This window comes from Cervus canadensis, chromosome 6, assembly GCF_019320065.1.
Source record: "Cervus canadensis isolate Bull #8, Minnesota chromosome 6, ASM1932006v1, whole genome shotgun sequence".
Lineage (NCBI taxonomy): Eukaryota > Metazoa > Chordata > Mammalia > Artiodactyla > Cervidae > Cervus > Cervus canadensis.
The window spans coordinates 87,101,188-87,124,475 of record NC_057391.1 but is presented as its reverse complement, the minus strand read 5'-3'; the positions used below and the strand labels follow the sequence as shown (position 1 = coordinate 87,124,475).

The window sequence follows — 23,288 nt, the reverse complement described above, 5'->3', positions numbered from 1 at the left end:
CTGAGGGCTACAGCATGGGAGAAGCCTCTCAGGTGGCTCTGAGGAACTGCTCCAAAGGGGCAAGGGCAGAGCCAAGATACATGGGAGTTTTTGTTGTTGAGGGGGGGAGGGGTGGGCGGGGAATGCAGGTATCAGTCATCAAAAAATTACTGCCAATCACAAAAGTTGGACATCTCAAGCTAATAATGATTTTAGTGCTTTTCTGGGTTTGATAAGATGCAGGAGTTTGGGCTCCTTGAGATTATCCCTGAGATGTGCGGTATCTGATAGACCCAGTGTCCTGTTTTTCTCCACCCTGAGTTCCCTTGGGGTGTACTGTTGGGGGTGGGAGAGGTGCAGTGGCCGGGGATCTCTGGGCAGACAGAGGTCTTTGTTCACTGAATGGCAGCCAGATTCTCTGTCCACACACTTGAATTCTTTGCACCGACATTCAAACACGCTGCAATATCTGAACGTTAGAGAATCCGAAACCTGACCCCCAGTGCCGCTCCAGCAGCTGCCTCACTTCTCCCCTCCCCTTCGTGGCAGTCTTGCTAGGAAAAGGGGCCTCTGTTCACTGACTTCAGTTCGTCTCTTTCCATTCTGCAGTCTGAGTGGAGTGAGGCCCCAGTCCCTCTCCAGACCATTAAATCCACACCCCTCCAGGCACATCCTGATGGCTGAAGACCTGGGCGGTCCTTGGTCCTTATCTTCCTGGCCCCCCAAGTGTTTTTTTTTTTTTCCTTTCTCTGAGGACACTTTCTTCACTGGGCTGCGGTTCCTCAGAAGCTGTCCGCTGCTGAAATAGAAGGTTGCCCCAGGGACTCAGCTTTCATCCTGTGCTCTGTCTCCACTAGTCTCTGGTAACCTTTGAGTCCATCTGTGTGGATGCCAGGTGTCTCTGTAACAGCTGCACTGTAGTTGATTTAACCAACCCTCTCTTCCTTACCTCTGAGTTCTTTTGGGGTTTATGTTTTTAAAATAATGATGATGTGCAAACACTCCTTGGACATACCTCTCTGTATCCTTGTGAGAACGTTTCTATAAGTAAATATCCCACAATTGAAAAAATCTGATCTAAAGGTGTATGGAACTTTTCACTTCTAATAGATGTTACTAAATGTCCCTCTACACCCCTGCCAATAGTATGAAATTTACGTTCCTGCCATTTACCTATATTATGGCCAGCGCTGAAGGATTACATGTTCAGGTAGGGTAGGTTTTTTTAGGGGGGGGGAACCTTTCTAGCTTTTCTAAATGATTTTAATTGACTTTGCGAGAGCAAATTTCTACCAGTTTAAATATAAAGTGTTCTGTTCCTCATTGTAAGTTCTCAAATACCGTAAGCTTAATATCTTACTCCCACAGTCTAAATAAATTGTGATGCTATGTCATTTTTGCATGAAGATTCAGAATTGACTCAATGGCACATTTTTCCCTTTTGAGTATCAGATTTGATTGCTGGCTATCATTAACTCAGATTGCATAATCCGTCAGCCTCCATATGCCAGAGCAGTGATTACCATTGTTTTTAAAACTGGTACTGTTTTCATGGCTGTTATTAAAATAATAGCTTCGAAATTCTTACAGAATTTCTCCATGGAAAGAAAATTAACTGAAATTAATCCTATTGTGAGGAATATCAACCTGAGATAATTGACTTGAAACTAGCAAGCTCCAGTCAGTAACTTTTGGAAAACTTTAAAACAAATTTTAAAGGTAATAGCAGTTTCCCTGTGGTGACTTTGCTCGGAGAAGATAACTGAGAAATACAAATTTTCTTTCTATTAACTTACTTAGAGTCACATTATATGACCAGTGTATAATTTGACCAAGATATTTCAGTTTAACCAAACCGATGAAGCAGGTGTTCCTGGGCGTTCTTCGAGCTTAAGTTAATGTTGATTCATTAGTGGATTAAAATCTTGTATTGCCAAAAACTTTTGGATTCTCTTTAGTTTCTTTTCTGGTGTATCATTCCATCACATGGAAGAGAATTCTTTCATATATTTGAGCCTCTTAAAAAGTACAGGTTTTGGCAAGCTAGAATTCTTATGACAAGCTATTTGCCTTTAAAACAGAAATTTCAGTTTTCATAGGAAAAAATCAAATATTCGTTAAACCACTGGGTGTTATTTAGTTTGAAATTCAAGTTTACAAACTGCAGTTACAAATAGCATCTTTCTAAAGCAGATTTGACCCCACTGGCAGTGCACAGGAGTACCTTTTCAGATTCTGTAGTCATAGTGACCCCTCTGAGGCTGTTGATAGAGGATGCTTTGCTTATAGGATGCATGAAAGATCATTTCTTAAAAAGTGGACAGATCAAAGAAGAAGTTACTGCCCCTGGTCAGTAATTACCAGGATGGTGAGTGACTTTTATCTGGTATAAACGATTAGAAATTCATTTGCCTTTCATAACTTACTGAAACTGATTTTCAGATTAGCCTGAGGATGTATTCTTCTTTACACTGGAAAGAAGGAGCATACATTTTCTAGCCTTTCAGAGCAGACATGCCAGTAATAATCATAGACGCGCCCTCTCTTAGACTCATCACCTTAAGTGGCAGTCACCACGAGGAGTCCCTTACATGTACGGTGTCGGTTTGTCTTTGTGAGTAACTCTATGCGGCAAGGACTGCTATCCCTATTTGAAGATTAGGAAGTTGTCTGCAAATACTTTTATGAATAAGGAGAGAGATTAAATGACTTACTCAAAGTGCACAGCTAATAATCAGTAGAGTTTTAATCGGGTGTTCTGACTCCAGAACCTATACTGTTACTTACTAAGCTCCGCTGCTAAAATAAATTCTCCTTGTAAAAGCAACCAGTGGATGCTGACATGTATGTCCCCATACTTACCAAATGTGGCTGGAGTCCAGGCTCAGGCCTAGCCCCTTGGTGTGCTCTTAGACTTCTCACTTGGCGTTCTTACGCACACACTCACATTCAAATGTATCTGTGAACTGGAGGCCTTTTATTTTGCAGGGCTACAGCCGAGAAGATGTCTGAGATATCTTCGCTTGTTTAGTTTAGCTGCCTTGAATGTAGCAGGAGCAAAGCTTACTTAGCCTGTCTCCTGATCCATTGCATCCCTGCCCAGTCCCCGGCTCCTCCTCTAGTATGCTCCGTCCTGGCAGGGACAGCCACGTGCTCTTCCTGCAGCCTCGGAGCCTGGGCGCACCCCGGGCCTCTCCGCTCTCATCTGTGCATCTAGTCAGTGAGGAGGACCGTCTCTGTTTGCTTAGTATCGCTCGAGTGCACCCGCTGTTTCCATCCCATCGTCCTCCTGAGGCTGTCTGTCATCACCCCCCGACTAGACCATTGTCACAGCCTTTAAACTGGTCGCTTGGCCTCCAGCCTGGCTTTCCATTTTCCACTCTCGAAAGTGTAAGGACGAGCATGTCACTCCTTTGTTAAACTCCTGAGTTTCCATTGTCCTCAGGATGAGATCTGAATTCCTTAGTAAGGTTTGTCAGGACCTCACTAGTCTGGCTTCTTGGTGCTCCACTGGCTTTTTCTCTCGTCCCCTGTGACACTCACTCTGCGTGTTCTGAGACGATGAACTTGATTTTCTCTCATGCGCCGTCCTCTCTCTCGTTTGATTCTTACCACACGCTCTTCCCCTGGCCTGCAGTGCTTCTCCCCACCCCATCCTGGAGCGTTGCGTCTACCACCTCCTCCTGGACATCCTCGAGGTTCAGTATAAACTTCAGTTCCTGGCGGGGAGGCTTTCCCCTCCCAAACATTGGTCGTACGTTCGTTTAATGTCTCCTTCCTGGTAAGGCTGCAGGTTCTCCATAGTGGAGACCTCTGCTCCACCTCGTTTCCAGCCCCTGGCATAATTCCTAGCGCCTGGGAGATACATGGAAAGAACTTAGAGAACAAATTAGAGATACAGTTTCTCCCTTTACAAGCTCAGAGTCTAGTGGGAGCCAGGGTCTAGTGAAGAAAGAAGCTCGGAGCCGATGATCAGTCCTCTAATCAAATGCTGTGGGATCACAGAGGAGCATGTGAGTGATTAACTTCGCCTGGGGGAGCAGTTTCGCTGTGAAACTTCATATTATAGAAGAAACTGACTGACAGCATTCAGATAGGGGGAAAGAAGAGGAGAGTTGTGCCGAGCAGTGGAATTGATTCAGTTGCATTTGCTTTATTTTTTGCTCAGTAGTTGAGCAGCTGCTCTCAGTAGACTTTTGACCTTCTAAGGTTGTTATCTCAAGACTGTCAATTCTAACCTAGATGTAGAGCTAGGTAGCTAGCTAGCCACGCTCACTAAGTTGACTGACCTTCTCGTCGTCCCCGAGCAGAATCAGCGCTGGCTCTTTTATGTTCCCCATCACAAACCACGCGTCTGTGTCTCTGGATTCTCGTAGCCGAAATCGACAGTGTTAAGTCCCCAAGTAGCAGAGGTGCTGCCCGTGTTCCCATCTTCTTCTTGCCTTTCCAGCTCTGACGGCCATTGAAGGCACAGCGCACGGGGAGCCTTGCCACTTCCCTTTCCTCTTCCTGGATAAGGAGTACGACGCGTGCACCTCGGACGGGAGGGACGACGGCAGACTGTGGTGTGCCACCACCTACGACTACAAGGCGGACGAAAAGTGGGGCTTCTGCGAGAGTGAGTGTCGGCCGGCAGGAGGCAGGTCCGGTCGGGTGGCGTCTCGGCCAGCAGTTCGGAGGCCTTTTTGCTGCCGTCTGTTTTCTCCCTGCCGAGAAGCAGTCAGCACTGATGCCGTGGCTGTCCCCTAAAGCCTGGACGTCCGCGCACGACGCGGGCCGTGTCCCCACTTCCAGGCCGTCACCCGGGCAGCCTGTCACACTTGTGCCTTATGTCGAGGTGGTTTTCCAGGGTGTGCCTGGGTTGTTCGGAAGACTCTCAGGCAGACTACTAAATTAATTAACGTGAAACGTTTTTTTGGCAACAAAGGAAACAGAACATTACAGTAAAGGTTAACTAATAGTTGTCAAAAGAAAAATCGAGAATACCTTTTCTAAATACTTGAGTGAAATACCCTGTTCTAAGTTAACATTTGACAATACAGTGTATTTAACTGTCCTGAGTGTTCATGTCAGTACAGAGGGGCTGGCTTCTAAAGGCAAGCTGTATTTTCAGGAAAAACTTGCTGAAAATAAAGAGCAGTGGAAAACCTTGAGTATATCTCGGTTGATACCAAATGACATTTTCAGAATAGTGGCTCTGGTAGAATATTTAGGCTCTCCTAGAATATGACGTCTTATATGGTCCATCTTTGGAGGACCAACTGATTAAATGCTCCAGTTTAATACATCAGGTTTTTTTTATATTGTAAAAACAGCTCACTTCTGTTTCTATAAATATTTGTCCTAATGAAATATTCATATGTCTGTCGTTTGATGAGTTACAGATTTCTGTTAAAATGCTATATTACAGTAGCAAAATAACTTTTGCAAAATTTACGATAATTCTGTTATTTTCAGGGTTGTATTAATGTTAATGTATAGGAAAAAATAGACAACTTGAACATTAAATTGGGATCTATAGTTAATAAAAATCAAATTTTTTATTAAGTTTTTAGCATAATTAGTCAAATACTTTTTGCTTGTAAAAATATACAGCATTTCAGGTGAGGCTGAAGTGTTCTTTGACAATAATAATGTTTTTCTGACTGTTTTTTCCTGTCCTGGTTTTAGCTGACCTTGGCATATAGAGTCATAAGCTCCTAGTGAAATTTTAGTTCAACTTACTAAAAAGTTAGAATTACTAGCAGAAAAGCAGACTTGAGAGTGCCTTCCCTGAAAGAAAGTGATTTCAGCGAGTTTTGTTTCCCTGTCTTTTGTCAGATAAAGGCCATACTTAAAACCATGTATCTTTAGAGTCAGATTTTGAAATGGTGAAGAATCATGAATTGTGCTTGCATGCCCACCCAAGAAAAGGAATACGTTCTGATGTCTGACAAGTAATTGGTGCAGAATTATCCGTGTAAATGCAACTGACATTTTGTTTTCAGCTGAAGAAGAGGCTGCAAAAAGACGGCAAATGCAGGAAGCGGAAATGATGTACCAGACCGGGATGAAAATCCTCAACGGCAGCAACAGGAAAAGCCAGAGGAGAGAGTAGGTTGCATGGCCCACTCCATCCTTGCTCTGAGCCCGGCCCTTGCTGAGATGGTGGCTGAGTGCTTTTTAAGTGGAGCGTACTGCCAGAGATAAAAAGATTTCCTAAGTTGTATTACAGGAAAACTTAATCTGATATATATGGACATTAGGGACATTACTTTTATCAGATTTTAGCTTGTTGGGATAAACATGTTGTAAGTACCAGTCCTAAGAATGAAAAGCGAGCAAATGGCAGTATGTGATTAAGTTGTAGTCATTTCTCAGTGCCAGGAACACATACTATTCAGAATTCAAAGTGATATAAAACAGACAAAAGGAATTGTTGTCAGATGTTTTCTGGGTTTTTTTGTTTTTGCGTTGTAATTTTCTTACAAAGTCTAGAATTTAGAAATGAAGGAACATAAAACAAGTGATATAACATTTTATGTCCCCTTAATTTCAGCTGACTTTTGCTATAGTCTGTGCAAAGATTTTAAAGACAGTTGTAGTGGTCATCATTGGATTTTTTTACTGGAAACCATATTATTACTGTTCTGACATTGCAAATCAAGTTAACTTTTTTAATAGAACTCTTTAGGATTACTGTTAGTGTAATTAGAATTCCAAGACACTCTAACAACAGAACTGGTATTCTATGTAAAAACAAAAGTAGCCAGAATGTTTTATAAGTAACACTGCTTTAGTAAAAATATCAAAAGGGTTCTGTACAGTAAGGAAATTAGGTTACATTTTAGTAGATCTTGAAAACAAATTTTAATGGTAATTCCAAAACGTCGCTAATTTGTTTTTTCTTCACTTGCATGTAAAGAGCTTATCGGTACCTTCAGAAGGCAGCCAGCATGAACCACACGAAGGCCCTGGAGAGAGTGTCCTACGCTCTTCTGTTCGGTGATTACCTGACACAGAACATCCAGGCGGCGAAAGAGATGTTTGAGAAGCTGACCGAGGAGGGTTCTCCCAAGGGACAGACGGTGAGTGTCCTTCCTACGGAGCGCTCTCCGCACGAGTGCTGCTGCTCTCCTTTAACAGCCTGCTGCTCCGGTTGCTCTGACTTCCTTTAACAAGTGAGACTGTAAATATTAATTTCGTGGCAGATTATTGTACCAGTCTTCTTGGACAGTCTTTTTTCTTCGTTTGAGATCATTTATAGTCATTAAGGCATTTTTGCATTTGCATCTTGCCAAAATTCTGTTTGCACCAGCTCTGTGGAGACGGACGCGCCCGTGGTCAGGAACCTTACGGGCCTTGCCCTGAGTACCTCTGCACCCAGCTGTTTATTTGTATGCTTTATACTGTCTTCATTTTGTTTATGTGTTTTCATGTAAAAATAAGCAGTCTTATGTAGTTGAGTTTATTCATCTTTTTTTTGGTTTCTGAATCTTTTGTCCTACTTATAAAGGTATTTTGCCCACTTTAAAAAAAAAATGCCTTCAGTAATAAAGCTTTAGCAATGGTGTGGGATTTGCTTAAAGATAAAATTTCTGGTCACAGAGGAAGTCTGTTTTCAGGTTATATAAATAATAACAGGCATCGTGACCATTGTTTTCTACAGGACTGGTAACCAGTCTGCAACTCTTAGACATCTGTCTTGGTTTTGGTTTATAAACAGGTTATGTCTTAATTGCTCCCCTTTGTTTTCAAGGCTTTTTCCCCCTTCTAATGAGTTTAGGTAAAATTCACACATACATTCTTTTTTTCTTTTTTTTTTTTCATTTATTTTAATGGGAGGCTAATTGCTTTACAATGTTGTGGTTTTTCCCATACATTGACATGAATCAGCCATGGGTGTACATGTGTCCCCCATTCTGAAGCCCCCTCCCACCTCCCTCCCCATCCATCCCTCAGGATCATCCCAGTGCACCAGCCCTGAGCGCCCGGTCTCACGCATTGAACCTGGACTGGCGATCTATTTCACATATGATAATATACACACACATACATTCTTTATCTTCAGGCACATTCCATTCCGAGAAATGACTTTCCTTTTAAGGCCTCTTTTCTCTTTAATATTAGAACCTTACAATACCACAGTGCTGTTTTACACTGGAGGGCACTCTGTCCACTGTCATTAACGCTTGCTGGTGAAACGAAGCGCCAGAATCACAGTGGCTTCACACAACAAGGAGTTATTTCTTGCTTGTGCCAGGTCCCGTCAGTGCTCCTGCCCGAGCCACTCTTCAGATGGTGGCTCGGGATCTGGGCTGCTTCCATCACGTATCTGTCCACCATCCAGAACACGGGACTTCAAGCCGTCGTGTAGGGAGAAGTGGGGACTGGAGGAGTGCGGGATGTTTTTAAGGGCCAGGCCTGAAACTGGCTTGCGTCCCTTCTGGTCACATCCGAGGCAGTGGCCCTCCCTAACTTCAAGGGAGACTGGGCAGTACAGAAGAGCGCATGGATTTGGATGAGAATAGCACCAGCCTTTACAACTTTAGCTTACCCTTTCACGTCATCAAGGGTGGTCCTTAGACAGCAGAGGGTAGAACCTTATCAGTGCATTGTTTGCTTAATTGGTTGTTTTGTTTTGTTTTTAAGAAGTTGTACATGCACTAGCAAGGGGAGGTGACCTTTTTCCCTTCGCCCCTTCAATTTAGCCCCTTGCTGCCTCTTTTTGTTCCTAGGATAGTTATTTAGTAATCCCTTACCCATTATCGGGCTTCCCTTGTGGCTCAGCTGGTAAAGAATCCACCTGCAGTGCGGGAGACGTGGGTTTGATCCCTGGGTTGGGAAGATCCCCTGGAGAAGGGAAAGGCTTCCCACTCCAATATTCTGGCCTGAATCCCATGGACTGTACAGTCCATGGCTTTGCAAAGAGTCAGACATGACTGAACAGCTTTCACTCACCCATTATCATTGTGTACCACCCTCTACATAGATAATATATTGAAAGAAAATTTTGTTTCTTAAATTTATGATGGCGCTGGGTCTTCATTGCCACGTGCAGGCTTTCTCTAGTTCCATCGAGCTCGGGCTTCTCATTGCGGTGGCCCCTCTTGTTTGGAGCACAGGCTGTAAGCTCTCGGGCTTAGTTGCTCCATGGCATGTGGAATCTTCCTAGACCAGGGATGGAACCCATGTTTCCTGCATTGGCAGGAGGACTCTTATCCACTGTATCACCAGGGAAGTCCAATAGATACTATTTTGATGTAATGATATAGGAGGCATTTTGTTTTCATAGTAACTGTTCCCCAAGAATCAAGTAGAAGTCATATTTAAGTGTGTTCAGCTTTGGTTTTCTTAAAGTGTCTTTTGATCTTCAAGCTAAATTTTTTTACTTGTTTAAACTTATATTTCATTGTGTAATTTGTAAAACCTTGAATGCATTTCTGAGGCTTTTTAATTCCACGATTGTGTATATTTGCAGGTTTCACATATTTTAGTGTTTCAGGACCCTTAGATCTTCTCATGGTTCATAAAACTGTGTCTGCCTTAGGTAAACTTACACTCATGACTTTTATCATTTTGTTTCAGGCTCTTGGCTTTCTCTATGCTTCTGGACTTGGTGTTAATTCAAGTCAGGCAAAGGTAACACTGTTAAAACTTTATTGTATACTGCAGTGTGGACTGGGTGACTATGTGACTGTGTTCAGTTGAGCATCTTTCCTTCTTTCACAGGCCCTTGTTTATTACACTTTCGGAGCTCTTGGGGGCAACCTAATAGCCCACATGGTTTTGGTAAGTAAGATGTAAATGGAAGGTAATAAAATTGCTAACAATTGTAATAATATTCATAATTGCAAGTGGCCACCACTTCTCTCGCTTTCATGATTACAGTCTACTTATATTTAGTGAGACCCAATAGTCAATTGAATGTCCTTCAAATTCTTGTTAGTGGATACAGCAGTTGAATCTGCATGTGGATGAAAATTGGTAGAGTCTACGATTTTTCATTAAAATTATTAGTTTGGCTGATTGCCCTTAAAATAAGAATCTGATAAATGACTCTTTTCCCAATTTTCTCTTAAGTTGGAATTGTTTGTCAGAATTATTTTTTAGATTGGATTATGATAGATTTTATGTTTAAATTGATGATTGACTAACTATATAAAGAACCAGTATCCTATAAAGTTTACTACAGAGTATCTCTTACGTGTTACCTGACAGCATTGATCATTTAAATGGCTTAGTGGTAAAATATAGCATTTTACCTCCATGTTCCTTTCTGCTGAGGTGTTTAATCTGCCTTCTACTTTATAAATTGACTTTAAGAGAGTCGTCTGACCTCTGGCCCATATTGGTGGTGGTGGTGGTTTAGTCACTAACTCGTGTCCGACTCTCGCGACCCCGTGGACAGTAGCCTGCCAGGCTCCTCTGCCCATGGGAGTCTCTGGGCAAGAATACGGGATTGGGTTGCCATTTCCTTCTCCAGGGGACCTTCCCAACTGAGGAATCGAACCCAGGTCTCCTGCCTTGCAGGCAGGTTTTTTGCCAGCTGAGCTATGAGGGAAGCTCCTGGCCCATATCGCTGTGTTCCAAATGAAGGCATTAAGTTCTTGCAGAAATAAAAAGAATAGACTGAGCAGAGGTAAGACCAAAAGCGGATAAACCTCCGAAGTCTGGAGGGGGCGCAGGCCTGCTCGCTGACAGGACTGTGAGGCTTCAAAGAAGGGAGATCTGGAGGGGCCGCAAGCCTGCTCGCTGACAGGACTGTGAGGCTTCAAAGAAGGAAGACTGGAGGGGCCACAGGCCTGCTCGCTGACAGCACTGTGAGGCTTCACAAAGAAGGGAGATCTGGAGGGGCCACAGGACTGTGAGACTTCAAAGGAGGGAGATCTGGAGGGGCACAAGCCTGCTCGCTGACAGGACTGTGAGACTTCAAAGAAGGGAGATCTGGTTTTCTGGCCAGTGGGAGGATCCTGAATGATTTTCCCTCTGTGTATTCTAAAACACTGAATACTTGGCGTTGGGCTTCTCGTAGAGTAAGATCTAATGCCAGCCCACAACAAGCATTTACTCTCAAGAGGGAGGTGTGAGCAGGGAGACCATTACAGTACAGCACGGGCACATGAAGGAATCACTGACAGGCTCCCAGCCCACACTGGCAGGGGAAGGAGAGGAAGTTAAGGAGATCCTTCTGAAGAAAGAAGCAGCTGTCGGTGGAGAAGGGAATGCCAGGTAGGTCATCACCAGGACAGGTAGACAGGGATCGTGTAAAGGGCCGGACATCACGCCAGGGAGCTTGGACTTGGGCCTGTTACAGAGGTAAACCATTTTCCACTACATGAAAAATGAGAGTGTCGCTCTAACTTTCTGAAACATTCCTCACTAACTTTGAAGTTTTTTCATTTGTTCATCTCATCTCCAAAAATGTTTATTGCTCCCACAGTCATTGAAACGTTGTTTTTAGATGAGTTTTCAGAAAACATGAAGTATTTTTGACAGAAATCTCATTTTAAAGTTGTTTACCAATCTTCTTAAATAGGGGCTACAGACTAAGAACATTAAGTATTATTATACGTGTTATTGTACACTTCTGCCCTGAGGACTGTTACAGTTGGTGAAGTTATGTGAGTCTGTGTGACTCGAGAGAGCTCTGTTCTCTTTTCTTCATAATTAGCAGTCTTCCCCCTTATTCTGAAGTCATTTATTCCTGGTACTGCTCTGCCCATCTCTAGTAGTTTCTTGTCTTCCCTAGATTGCTAGTTGGTTGCTTCTTTAAAAGTTATTAGCTTTCGGATCCGCCATCTGCGGTGGAACCGCCGCCAAGGTGCAGATTTTTGTGAAGACCCTGATGGAGAAGACCATCACTCTCGAGGTCAAGCCCTCGGATACAATAGAAAATGTAAAGGCCAAGATCCAGAATAAGGAAAGAATTCCTCCTGGCCAACAAAGACTGATCTTTGCTGGCAAGCAACTGGAAGATGGACATACTTTGTCTGACTACAGCATTCAAAAGGAGTCCATTCTTCATCTAGTGTTGAGACTTCGTGGTGGTACTAAGAAAAGAAGAAGTCATCTTACACCACTCCCAAGAAGAACAAGCATAAGAGAAAGAAGGTTAAATCAGCTGTTCTGAAATACTATAAGGTGGATGAGAATGGCAAAATCAGTTGCCTTCGCCGGGAGTGTCCCTCAGATGAATGTGGTGCTGGAGTTTTTATGGCCAGTCACTTTGACAGACATTATTGTGGCAAATGTTATCTGACCTATTGTTTCAACAAACCAGAAGACAAGTAATTGTATATTGGTTAATAAAGATATGAGCTAACAAAAAAAAAAAGTTACTAATGCTTCGGAAGATTAGTCGATTTTTGTTAAAATTGTGTCTAAGATTGAAATCTCGTCTAAAAGCAAGAGCCTCGGTAATTTTCTCATATAGGTAAACGGGTACACACTGCATACAGAAAGTTGATGGCATCTATTTTGATTGGTCTCAGAACTTTAGTGTCTGTTTCCCAGGTCTTAGCTGTAGTCTGATTGTTAAAAGTTGCTGAATAAGGTACCTCAGAATGTGACACTCAGGATAAATGAAGTGGCCGTGTGTTTGTATCAGAGGACAGTACAGTTCCCCTTTGCGTATGGTTAGCTTTATCTGTTCCCTCTAGAATGCCACTGAAGCATGTGAAACTTCCCTCTTCTCACTGAGGTTGCATTTATTACAGGGTTACCGATACTGGGCTGGCATCGGGGTCCTCCAGAGCTGTGAATCCGCACTGACTCATTATCGTCTTGTGGCCAATCACGGTACCTGCTTTTTTTGCCTTTGACGTTACCAAAAAAAAAAAAGAAAAAATTAATTTTAAATTTATTGTACTGCTTGAAATACTGTGACTGGCTCTCAAGTGGAATCATCTTTACACTAGTTGATTAGGAGGTACTTTTAAAAAATTTGCTTTGGATTCCACTTCTTAGTATTGTGTGGGAAAGAAACTGAATTTAGCTTAGATGACTGTTTCACACTCCGTAGACCACAATAGAAAAACTTCCTTTAACGCAGCGTCTGTTGGTATCTGGCAGCTGGAACGGTACTTCTCACTGTGGGGCCGCCCCTCTGACTTTCTGCCCCGTGTTGCTTCGTCCCTGTTTCAGTTGCTAGTGATATCTCGCTGACGGGAGGCTCAGTGGTGCAGAGAATACGGCTGCCTGATGAGGTTGAAAATCCAGGAATGAACAGCGGAATGCTCGAGGAAGATTTGATTCAGTATTACCAGTTCTTAGCTGAAAAAGGGGATGTACAAGCCCAGGTATGTGTTTAAAGGCCTCCTGCAAGGTACACTGCCTTGTGTATTACAGCCTCTGGGGGCAGGCAGTTGGAGCTATAACATGTTCACTGAGCTATTATTAGCTATAAATTAGTCCCGTTTACTCTCCAGACCTTCCATTTGGGTTCATCTGGGTTGTGACCCAGGCATCGATGGGGCCTTAAAGGCTGGCCAGGTGACTCCAGAGTGCGCCACGGGTGGATTGGAGCAACATTACAGTGATGGCGAAGGCTCTTACTGGGTCACCGAGATAAGAACTGTCGCTTCCTCTAAACAGAGAGTCTCAGGAACACTTGTCATTTCAGATGCTCTTCAGAGCTATTTACCATTCGTTTCCTTTGCTTATCTTAGACTATAATTTTCTCAAGGTCAGGGAGCGAAGTAGGCCTGTTTAATGTAAACTGTATGACGTACATCAAAGTATCATGTGTAATTTGTTGTTTCATGGGTTGTTTTGATGATATTAGAAAAGAGAACTTCATCCATCTTTTTTAAGTTGACTTTTTTAAGTTTCTGATTTAGAAACATGTAGGGATGAGCAGTAGATACTTTTCCAATTAATTTTAAGACTAATAGAAGCTAACACTGTAGATTAGTTTGGCTTGTTTTTGAAACTTAAGTAAAAAAGAAATAGTCATATGGCATATTTTTGGTATCAACTTCTTTTGTTCAGTATTGTTTCTGAAATCAATCCTTGTGTTTTCACATAGCTGTAGGTCATTGATTTGCATTGCTGTGTAGTATTTCGTTGTATGAAACTACCACAATTTATCCATTTTATTCTTCCCAGATTTGGGCTATTAAAGTAATGCTATGTGCATTTTCTTGTACATTTCTTATGCAAATATTGTCTCAGATTTTCATAGCTTTATAGAACTTAGTATCTGATAGAAATACATTCTCCCACTATCATATTTTCATTATATTTAGCTCTGATTTTCATCATTTTTTTTTGACTCTTGTGTAATTTAGAAATGAATTGCTTAATTTCCATATCCAGTCAGCCCTCTGTATACTGCAGGTTTTGCATCCACAGATTCAATTAATCATGGATCAAAAATATTCAAAAAAACATTTTTTCCCCAGAAAGTTCCAAAAAGCAAACTTGAATTTGTTACACATCGGCAACTATTTACATAGTATTCACAACTATTTACATAGTGTTTACATTAAATTTTATAAGTGATCTGGAAATGATTTAACATGTACAGGAGGTTGTGTGTAGGCTGTACGCATTTTATACAAGGGGCTTGAGCATCTGAGAATTTTGGTATCTGTGTGGGGGAGGGGTCCTGGAACCAATTCCCTATGGATACTGAGGGATGACTGTACATGGGAATTTTCTACTTACCTTTTTTATTGTTGGAGTCTCTCTTAATCCACTGTAGTCAGAATATGCTCTTTGCTGTTAGTTGCTTGCGATTTCTCGAGACTTGCTCTATGCCCCCATCCCTTGGTCAGTTTGGGTAAATATTCCGTATGCTAAAGAGAATGAATTTCTGCAGTCGTTGGGTGTAGTGTTCTGTATGTGTCAGTTGAATCAGGTTTCTTCATTCTTTATTCAAATCTTTTGAATCCCTACTGGATTTGTCTGCTTTTTCTGTCCAGTGCTGAGATGACATGATTGAAATTTTTCACTCTGGATTTCTCTTTCTTTTAGTTCTGTTTCACTTTATATTTTAAGCCATGATGAGTTGCATACAGACTTAATACTTATCTTTCTTTTGAACTAACTTTTGTATCATGAAATGTCCTCTTTTTATCTCCAGAAATATTTTTTGCTTTCAATCCCCGAGGGAAAGGCTCCCCACTCCAGTATTCTGGCCTGGAGAATTCCATGGACTGTATAGTCCATGGGGGTTGGAAAGAGTCAGACATGACTGAGCGACTTTTAACTCACTAACTTGCTTAATACTGGCATAGCTGCCCTACTTTCTTTTGGTTAGTATTTACATGGAATATCTTTTCTGTCTTGTATTTTCAATCTTCTGATGTTTAAGGTATGTTTCTTACAAGTATCATATGACTAGTTTTGCTCATTTTTAAAAGTCTATTCTGACAGTCTTTTAATTAGAGTAATTAATGACATATTTGGGTTTTAATTTTCTATCTTTCTTGCTTTTGTTTTGCTTTTCTCTGTTCCCTTTTGTCTCCTTTCTTACCTTCTTTTGGTTGGAGGTTGTCTGTATTTTAACCTATGTATTTTTGAACCCCATAAGATAATTGTTCTTTTATACAGTCCATCCAGTATAGCATTCCTCACAGATTTACCTTTCTGTTGTTCTTTATTTCTTATCTCATCTCCAAGCTTCCTAGGATAATTTTCCCACTTCCGGAAGAACACCCTGTAATTCAAAGGATTTGAACTTTTCTTTAGTTTGTGTGGAAATGCCTTTTCTCACCTCTTTCAGAAGGATGTTTTGCAACTAAAAGCAGATGTTTTTAATTTTTTTTTAAATGCAGTTAGAGTAGTATCCCATAAGAAAAACGTTTACTTTTCTGTGTTATGGACAGAACCCTTTTTGTGACCAAATGTTTCTTGTTGGGCTAATTTAATTACAGACCAGATGCAGGTGCTACCATTTACAAAACCTTGCCTCCATTTTGTTCATTTTCAGGTTGGTCTGGGACAACTGCATCTGCACGGAGGCCGTGGAGTAGAACAAAACCATCAGGTACCCTTCCTGATCTTCAGGCTTAGCTTTTCATACTGTGGCAAGCTGTGACACTCCAAATGTATTTCTTGCAAAGTCAGTGACAATATCAAGCTTTGTAATTGAGTCACCATCACAAATGAGGAATCACAAATCACAAATGAGGAACCTGAAGAACAAAAATGTGGTCATACTTTGCAGTGATGGGAAAGGTTTTATTAATTCCAAAACTAGTTGTCAGTGCTGCCAAAAAACCATAGAACAGTGTCTTGGTTTTCTATAGGTATGTGATAGACATATGTCTGAAAACTCCTACTGGAAAGTATTTCCTAGAACTGAGGAGGCCTCAGTGTTGAGTTTTTGAGAAATTAGGCGTGTGCAGCTGTAGCAGTCACATCCATTTCCAGTCCCCAGTGTTTATCTGTTTTTTATCTGCTTTTTGTCCTGTGTATCGCTCATCTCTTCCCTTCTTTCCTCAGTACACCTGTCACTTGTGTGAATAATCTCCTGCCTGCATTTCCTAAACAGTAACTTGTATGGGTTACTGCAGATGTAAACTGTGCATCTGATGGTGCAGTTCCCTTGCTTTAATTTCTTTTGAGTGGTCTGTGATTTCCAGTAGCTTGAAAGCCACAACCTTCAGCATGACCTCCAAGGCCTTGGACCACGCTGTTTCCCTCGCCAGCCCCTTGCTTTCTGAGTCATAGGCACAGGGACCTTTACTCAGGTCTTTGAAAATACTAAGAAGCTCCCTGTCTCGGAACTTCTGGAAGGCCAGTCCCTCTGTCTAGAGTGAACATTGTTATCCCACCTGGCAGTTCGTCCTTGTCCTCCAGAAGCCAGGTCCAGCATCTCTTCCCCTAACCCGTGCCCCTGACCCCACCCCGCTGCAGGAACAGGTTGTGTATCACAGTTAGCAGTTCTGAAAATCTGTATTTCCTGTTTCCTTTGTCATTGTAAATTAGTCAAGTATGTAATATAATTGTTTCTCCTGCTAGAATGTGAGGTTCAAAACAGCATGGGCTGTGTCTGCCTTGTTTGCCACCTCATTGCCTGCGCCTGGCAATGCTTAGCATGTAGCAAGTTCTCAGTAAGTGTCTGACTAATGAAACTCTGTTTTTCTGCCATACCAGTTAAATGTTCTAATTAAGGTTATTTTATACATCATATTGCATCAACTTTTAAGAATTAGATCATAACAAAATGCATTTATCACTGAAACGATACCAGATATTGATGCTTTTTAAAAATTACTATGCAGACAGCATTTTTACAGCTTTCGGTGCCTCTTGGTCGTTAAAATTTCATGTCATTGGGCCAGTGAACCCAGCAAATGAACTGGTTAGTAAAAATGTCAGGTGAGAGAACAGAAATCTGGGTAAGAGTTTTCTGCTTACTTTTATACAAGTTTGGGGATGTTCCTGGTGGTGTATGCTACCTACCTGGGAAGCAGCTTACACAGGGATAAATTTTCATAGAAGAGAAGGCATTCCCATTACATAATTGCGTGAACTCAACCAGCATTGAGTAGTACCACCTGTCCCATTCACCACAAGGCATTCAGGATACAGTGCTGGACCTTACCTTTGGTTCTTACCTTTGCAGAGCTTCAAGTTTAACAGAAGCATTAGTTATTTTTTTAAACGGTCACACCAACAAACGTGTAGTAAATTGTGATTATTGTTACAAAGGAGACTTAAAGTGTCCAATGATAGGTTCCTTACTGGAAAGTAGCACTTGTCTCTGAAGAAATGTGGTTGACATTTAAGTTAAACCTTAGAGGTAAGGTCATCCCAGTCCAAAAAGAACAGATGTGTCTAGGTCCTCAGGCAGGAAGGAACATGGCTGGTGTACCCGGAGTACAGTGAGCAAAAGGTGAAACAGTGCTGAGATAAAGGGTCTGATCTATTCCTTACAGCGCTTCAAGGAGCTGGAAGGTCCAGCCTGTTGAGACTTAAGAACAGTCGCTTTGGGTGACCCCAACAATGAAAGCAGAAAGATCAGGGAGGGGCGCTTTGCAGAAGTTCCACGCCACTCTGATGGAGCCGTGGGGAGGGAGGGGGTCGGTGCGCTCCAGGCCTGCTCGGCGGTGCAGGAGCCAGCTGGGCTGGCTGCCGGAGGGACCGCTGGGCGCCTGCGCGACCAGCAGATGTTGCGTTGCCGTTTACTTCAACTTCTATGCTTCACTGTAACAAGATTTTTTTTAATGTTTTTGAAGCAATTATTTTGGTTAAAAGCCAAGGGCAGATTCTATTAATAACTAATAATTTTCATAAATTCCTTCCCACAGAGAGCATTTGACTACTTCAATTTAGCAGCAAATGCTGGCAATTCCCATGCCATGGCCTTCTTGGGAAAGGTACTGTACATCCTGTGAACATTTTCTTTGATAGCAAGAGGTGTTCACCTAGTAAGCACATACGGTATTTGTCTACAATTTAACAAAAATAAGCTGGAAATAAGATTTCCAGTACAAGCGTATTATATCTTAAGTGCTGCTCTGAGACCATTTTCTTAGGTAACTTAGAGGGAACATAGCATTTGCTTATCAGTATGTTAATTCTCCACTGAAGCTAATTGTCACTATCTGCAGACCTACTTTTGGTGTGTGATATGCAATAATAAGGGATTTATTCTTTATGTTGTGCAGTTTTTTTGCTAAGTCTGTCATAATTGCCTGTTTACTTCCATGTTGATTCGAGACAATTAGGGTGTGTTGAAATTTATCTGCAGACCTTATTTAATGTCTTAAATATGATAGCCATCACCCACTTCTCAGTGCAGTTCTTTTCTCAACCAAGGAAACATTTAAGTCTAGAGACTAATGAACAGATTCCATATGTCACGGCATGTTCTCACCACTTCCTTTTTTCATTATTTTGAAAACTAACACAGTGTAAACCAATGGGTATTTTCACCTTTAGCCAAGTCCTAGGGTTAGGAGGCTCAGGTAGAATATATCTCAAAAGTTTTTACAAAGAGAAAGATCTCATCAGTATTTGCCACACGATCACAACTGGTCATTTGGGGCCTGAGAACTGTACATTTACACTTTCTAACTATTGCAGTGTAGAAATTGGTATCACCCATCTATTTTTGTTAGCATTTAAGAACTTTTCAGCCCTCTCGATTCTTGCTCTGAATTTCTGATTTTCCCTATCTCAAAGAAAGATTTCCTTTCCTTATTTCCCCGATACACACATGGATAAAAACAGTACTACCGGTCATTCAGTCTTCCTTTCTCTTGGTCCTTTTATCAGTTCCCATACCCGGTACTCTGTAATAATTCAGTGCTTGAAACCTTTTAAAATAACTTTTGAGTTACCTCTTTTCCTGAACTTAAGACTGTCCTTGCATCTTATCATGGGGAAAGCAGTGGACATTGCCCTCAGCTATCCTTTTCCTTGTGTAATCACTTATTCCAAGCAACTGATTGACCATTTGACTGCCCTCAGTCAGCACAAGGAGAAAGATTTGTCTCGGGGTTTAAGATTACTTCTGAGATTGATCAGTGAACTGATTTTATGTAGTTGTGTTTATAGATAAGTCGTAAATTTGGCGTGACCAAGAGTATATTAAAAATATCTACATTTCAAAAAAAAAAAAAAAAAATCTACATTTAAGATTTTGCTTTTAATTCTAAAATACCCTGTGGGAAACTATAACACTTTGTTGAAAGAGTTCATGAAATCATGAGATGAGATAGGGGAAAAATGTAATTGCTAAGAAGGCTACAGCTCATATTGAAATTGGGGTCTGTTTTCCAGATGTATTCAGAGGGAAGCGATATCGTACCTCAGAGTAACGAGACAGCTCTTCACTACTTTAAAAAGGCTGCTGACATGGTAAGAATTCTTGACTCAGTGTATTGAAATGTGAGCCATATTTCTGTTATTTTAAGAGATAAGTTTTTAAAGGAATTAATCATAATCAACTCATTCCATAAATTATTGGAAGTGCTTATGTTAATATGATTCATTTGGATGAATGGATTAGGAAGAAACCTCAATAAAAAGCTGTATACGTAGATATGTGTGTGTGTGTGTATTAGGGACCAGATCATTGAACATTAAATCTGTTGCAGTTTCACTGAGAAGTTTCCTGGCCAGGGAAATAGTGATTTTAGTAGTAGAATTGGGAATTATATAATTTACCCTGTTTGTATTGCAGCTTGAGGTTTAAAGCTTCACTGACTAGTTTTGATCATTGTAACACACAGACTGTCTCTGGCCCCGAGAAAGCTGCCTCTTGAGTATTTAAGGCCCTCTGACGCCAGTGTGTGCACTTACCTCTCTGTCAACTAGCACATGCTACTGACCGGTGCTGTTACTACTAGTTGTCCTAGTACGACTAGTGCGTGTTGTCCCAGACCACAGTTAAGTTTTTCCTGAAGCGGCACTGTGACACTTTTTTTAGGTGGATACTAGATTTTTCTCTGTAAGGTCTCAAAGCAGTGATTGTCTTTGTTCCACAACAGTCCAACAACCTTAAGCATACCCTCACCACTGATCTCACCAATGTGTTGATTCTGCCCTGTGGCAGCATCTTCTTTGTTGGGGTTGGAGATTACCAGTGGAAAACCACCCCCCCAAAAACCAAAGTGACCTACTTTTAATTTTGGAAAGATTAAATATATCAGTCATGTTTCATATCACAGATTTGTGAGCCAGATATTAATAGGTAAGTCACCAAAATTTAATTCTAAGTGAATTTACTCTTTACTGTTTTTCAGCAAATATTGAATGTTAGGTCTCCAAAACTCAGTATCCTGTTTAGTCTGATGGAAAGGAGGAAATTCTGTTTTGAATTGAAAAACATACTAAGACATGTTTTGAATATGCTTATAAATTATTTCTTTTGCAGTCACTTTTTCTTGCCTATTTTTTTTTAATGAATCCTTTAATTTTGGTCTGGTTGGCAGGGCAACCCCGTTGGACAGAGTGGGCTTGGAATGGCTTACCTCTACGGGAGAGGAGTTCAAGTTGTAAGTTTTCAGTCCTAACGTTCTGACTTCAACAAGCAGGCAGCTAGTAACGTAGGGAAGTGTCCCAATCAGTCCAGGTGAGGCCGTTTGGTTTGTAACCAGAGCTCAACCTGGAACATTCTCTCTCAGTTGGGTTCCCCGCCACCCCTCACCCCGTCCCACCATAGCAGCTGTCTTCTAGGCGTGGCTGTGTCTCTGGCACCTTCTCAGGGCGTGAAACTGTTTCTCAACGTTTCCATCTGTGCTCTTCGCCTCCCTTACTCGCCCGTCTGTCTCAGGCTTCAGTATCTCCGGGCCGCTGCGTCACTCAGGCCTAAGAAAATTCTCAGGTCCTGCCGTGTGGAGTGAGGCGAGCTCTCTGTCACCCCTTTCCCGTCCAGCTGCCACCTCTCTCCTTTCCAGCCCCTTCCTGCAGCCCGGGTTTCTCCAGAGAAGGAAGTCCGTGAGCGGCTGCGTCCACTCCTCAGCTCTCAGCAGTCAGGCTTCCCCCTCCTGTCACTGCTCTGCACAGCCCAGCAGTGACCTCCGCGTTGGCCCGCACGGCGCTGGTTCTGCCTCCCCCGGACTCTCTCCTCGGGGCCGTCCGGGTTTTCCGGGGCCGCTGCGCCTCGCTCCTCTGCGCTTCTTGCCCACGCTGGAGGCCCCTGGATCCTCGCCACTGTCCCCACCTCTGTCCGATCTCCCCAAGCCATGTATTCCTTTAATTTGGGCCCAAACTAAGAGCTCGGTAGAGAATTCTAGTCTGTAGATATTCCCTATCACGAAAGACAGGGATGTGGTCTCATTTTGAGTCCTTCTAGTCATGTTAGGATAGTAAAATCCCGTAGTGACCTTTGTTTTCAGTTTTCTCTGGGGATATGTATGATATTTGACATCTGATGATGTTTGATAAGCTGTTCAGGGATGGAACTAATGAGGAGAGAATACTTTTTCTTATTTAATGTTTAAAAATTGAGGTTTAAAAGGGTTTGTTGATCAATAGAAAAGCTGTGACTGTTTCTTAATTTTTGGTCTGCTGCTTTAGTAGTGTTGTTCATGCTTTCTGAGTGCAGACGTACAAGTTGTTTCACAAAATAATGTTTTTGTTTTTCTTCACGGTCTTAAATGTTAATCCACCACGACTTAAAAAATATTACCATCTGTGTGTTATTAAAAAGAAGGTCTCTTAACGACTTCAGGAATACTGTGTGCTTTGTGAATTCTTTTTATGAATGAATCTCCTGACTTCGGAGTATGTCAGCCTTTCAAGCCTTCTCATCATGTGATCATGTGAACTCTTTTTCTCCAGAATTATGATTTGGCACTGAAGTATTTCCAGAAAGCTGCTGAACAAGGCTGGGTGGATGGGCAGCTGCAGCTTGGCTCCATGTACTATAGTAAGTAGCGATGGATACTCCAAGTCTACACTTCCTGTTTTCCTCTAGATGCCACTGTGATATGGAAATGAGAGCTATTGAGTTCCTATCTGATTAACGTCCTCCCAAGTCAATAATTTGTGCACATCTTGTATTGCCCTGGAGAATATATTAATCAGTGTTAATGTGCAAATCTATATTAATAAGATTCACATCTTTCTGAAGTAAGAATTCTGAGTTTCATTTAGTTTTATTCCTAGATAAGGCTTCTCTGATGCTTTAGCTAAATCACACTTAACACTGTTCCTGCCCTCTTGTGTGATTTTCCTTACAGATGGCATTGGAGTCAAGAGGGATTACAAACAAGCCTTGAAGTATTTTAACTTAGCTTCCCAGGGAGGCCATATCTTGGCTTTCTACAACCTGGCTCAGATGCACGCCAGCGGCACTGGTGTGATGCGATCATGTCACACTGCAGTGGAGGTAAGGGCTCTTCTGCGCTTGCCTGGGAGGAGAGGCTCTGTTTTCTTTCTGGTTCTCTTGCTATTGTTTCTTCTAGAGGAGAAACAGACTCAGCCGACTAGCTCTGAGACACGGAGGGAAGGCTCTGAGGGTCTGTGTGTCACTGTCGCACTTCCTGATTCAGTCTGTCCGGCCCTCCTGGCATCAGCCTTTACAAGAGCAGATATTATTGTGTGCAGTCTCTCTGGCACCTAAGACAGTATCTGAGACATAGCATCAAAAAGTGTATGTTAAATGAATGTTGCAGGGGGAATGCTAATATCTCCTAGCTGGAGCCTTGCCTCTTCAGCTTTCTCATGATTGGCACTTCAGAGGGACATTGGTAAACGCTTAGCACAGTTTTACGGGCTTCCCAGGCGGCACAGTGGCGAAGAATCCACCTGCCGGTGCAGGAGACGCGGGTCCAGTCCCCGGGTCGGGAAGATCTCCCGGAGAAGGAACTGGCAGCCCACTCCGGTGTTCTTGCCTGGGAAATCCCATGGACAGAGGAGCCTGG

The 23,288-nt window shown here is 42.2% G+C and overlaps 1 protein-coding gene and 1 pseudogene across 1 annotated transcript in view; both read left to right on the top strand.

The window, feature by feature from the left end:
* SEL1L (SEL1L adaptor subunit of ERAD E3 ubiquitin ligase) overlaps nucleotides 1-23,288 on the top strand; it is a 57,813-nt gene that overhangs the window by 19,501 nt on the left and 15,024 nt on the right. The window contains exons 4-16 of the mRNA XM_043472702.1: nucleotides 4,430-4,597; nucleotides 5,967-6,072; nucleotides 6,884-7,046; nucleotides 9,547-9,600; nucleotides 9,691-9,750; nucleotides 12,678-12,759; nucleotides 13,105-13,259; nucleotides 15,896-15,952; nucleotides 18,222-18,290; nucleotides 19,699-19,776; nucleotides 20,853-20,915; nucleotides 22,204-22,291; nucleotides 22,605-22,753. Coding sequence (XP_043328637.1) covers nucleotides 4,430-4,597; nucleotides 5,967-6,072; nucleotides 6,884-7,046; nucleotides 9,547-9,600; nucleotides 9,691-9,750; nucleotides 12,678-12,759; nucleotides 13,105-13,259; nucleotides 15,896-15,952; nucleotides 18,222-18,290; nucleotides 19,699-19,776; nucleotides 20,853-20,915; nucleotides 22,204-22,291; nucleotides 22,605-22,753 — 1,292 coding nt within the window. The remainder of the gene's footprint in view (nucleotides 1-4,429; nucleotides 4,598-5,966; nucleotides 6,073-6,883; nucleotides 7,047-9,546; nucleotides 9,601-9,690; nucleotides 9,751-12,677; nucleotides 12,760-13,104; nucleotides 13,260-15,895; nucleotides 15,953-18,221; nucleotides 18,291-19,698; nucleotides 19,777-20,852; nucleotides 20,916-22,203; nucleotides 22,292-22,604; nucleotides 22,754-23,288) is intronic.
* LOC122443994 lies at nucleotides 11,081-12,295 on the top strand (annotated as a pseudogene).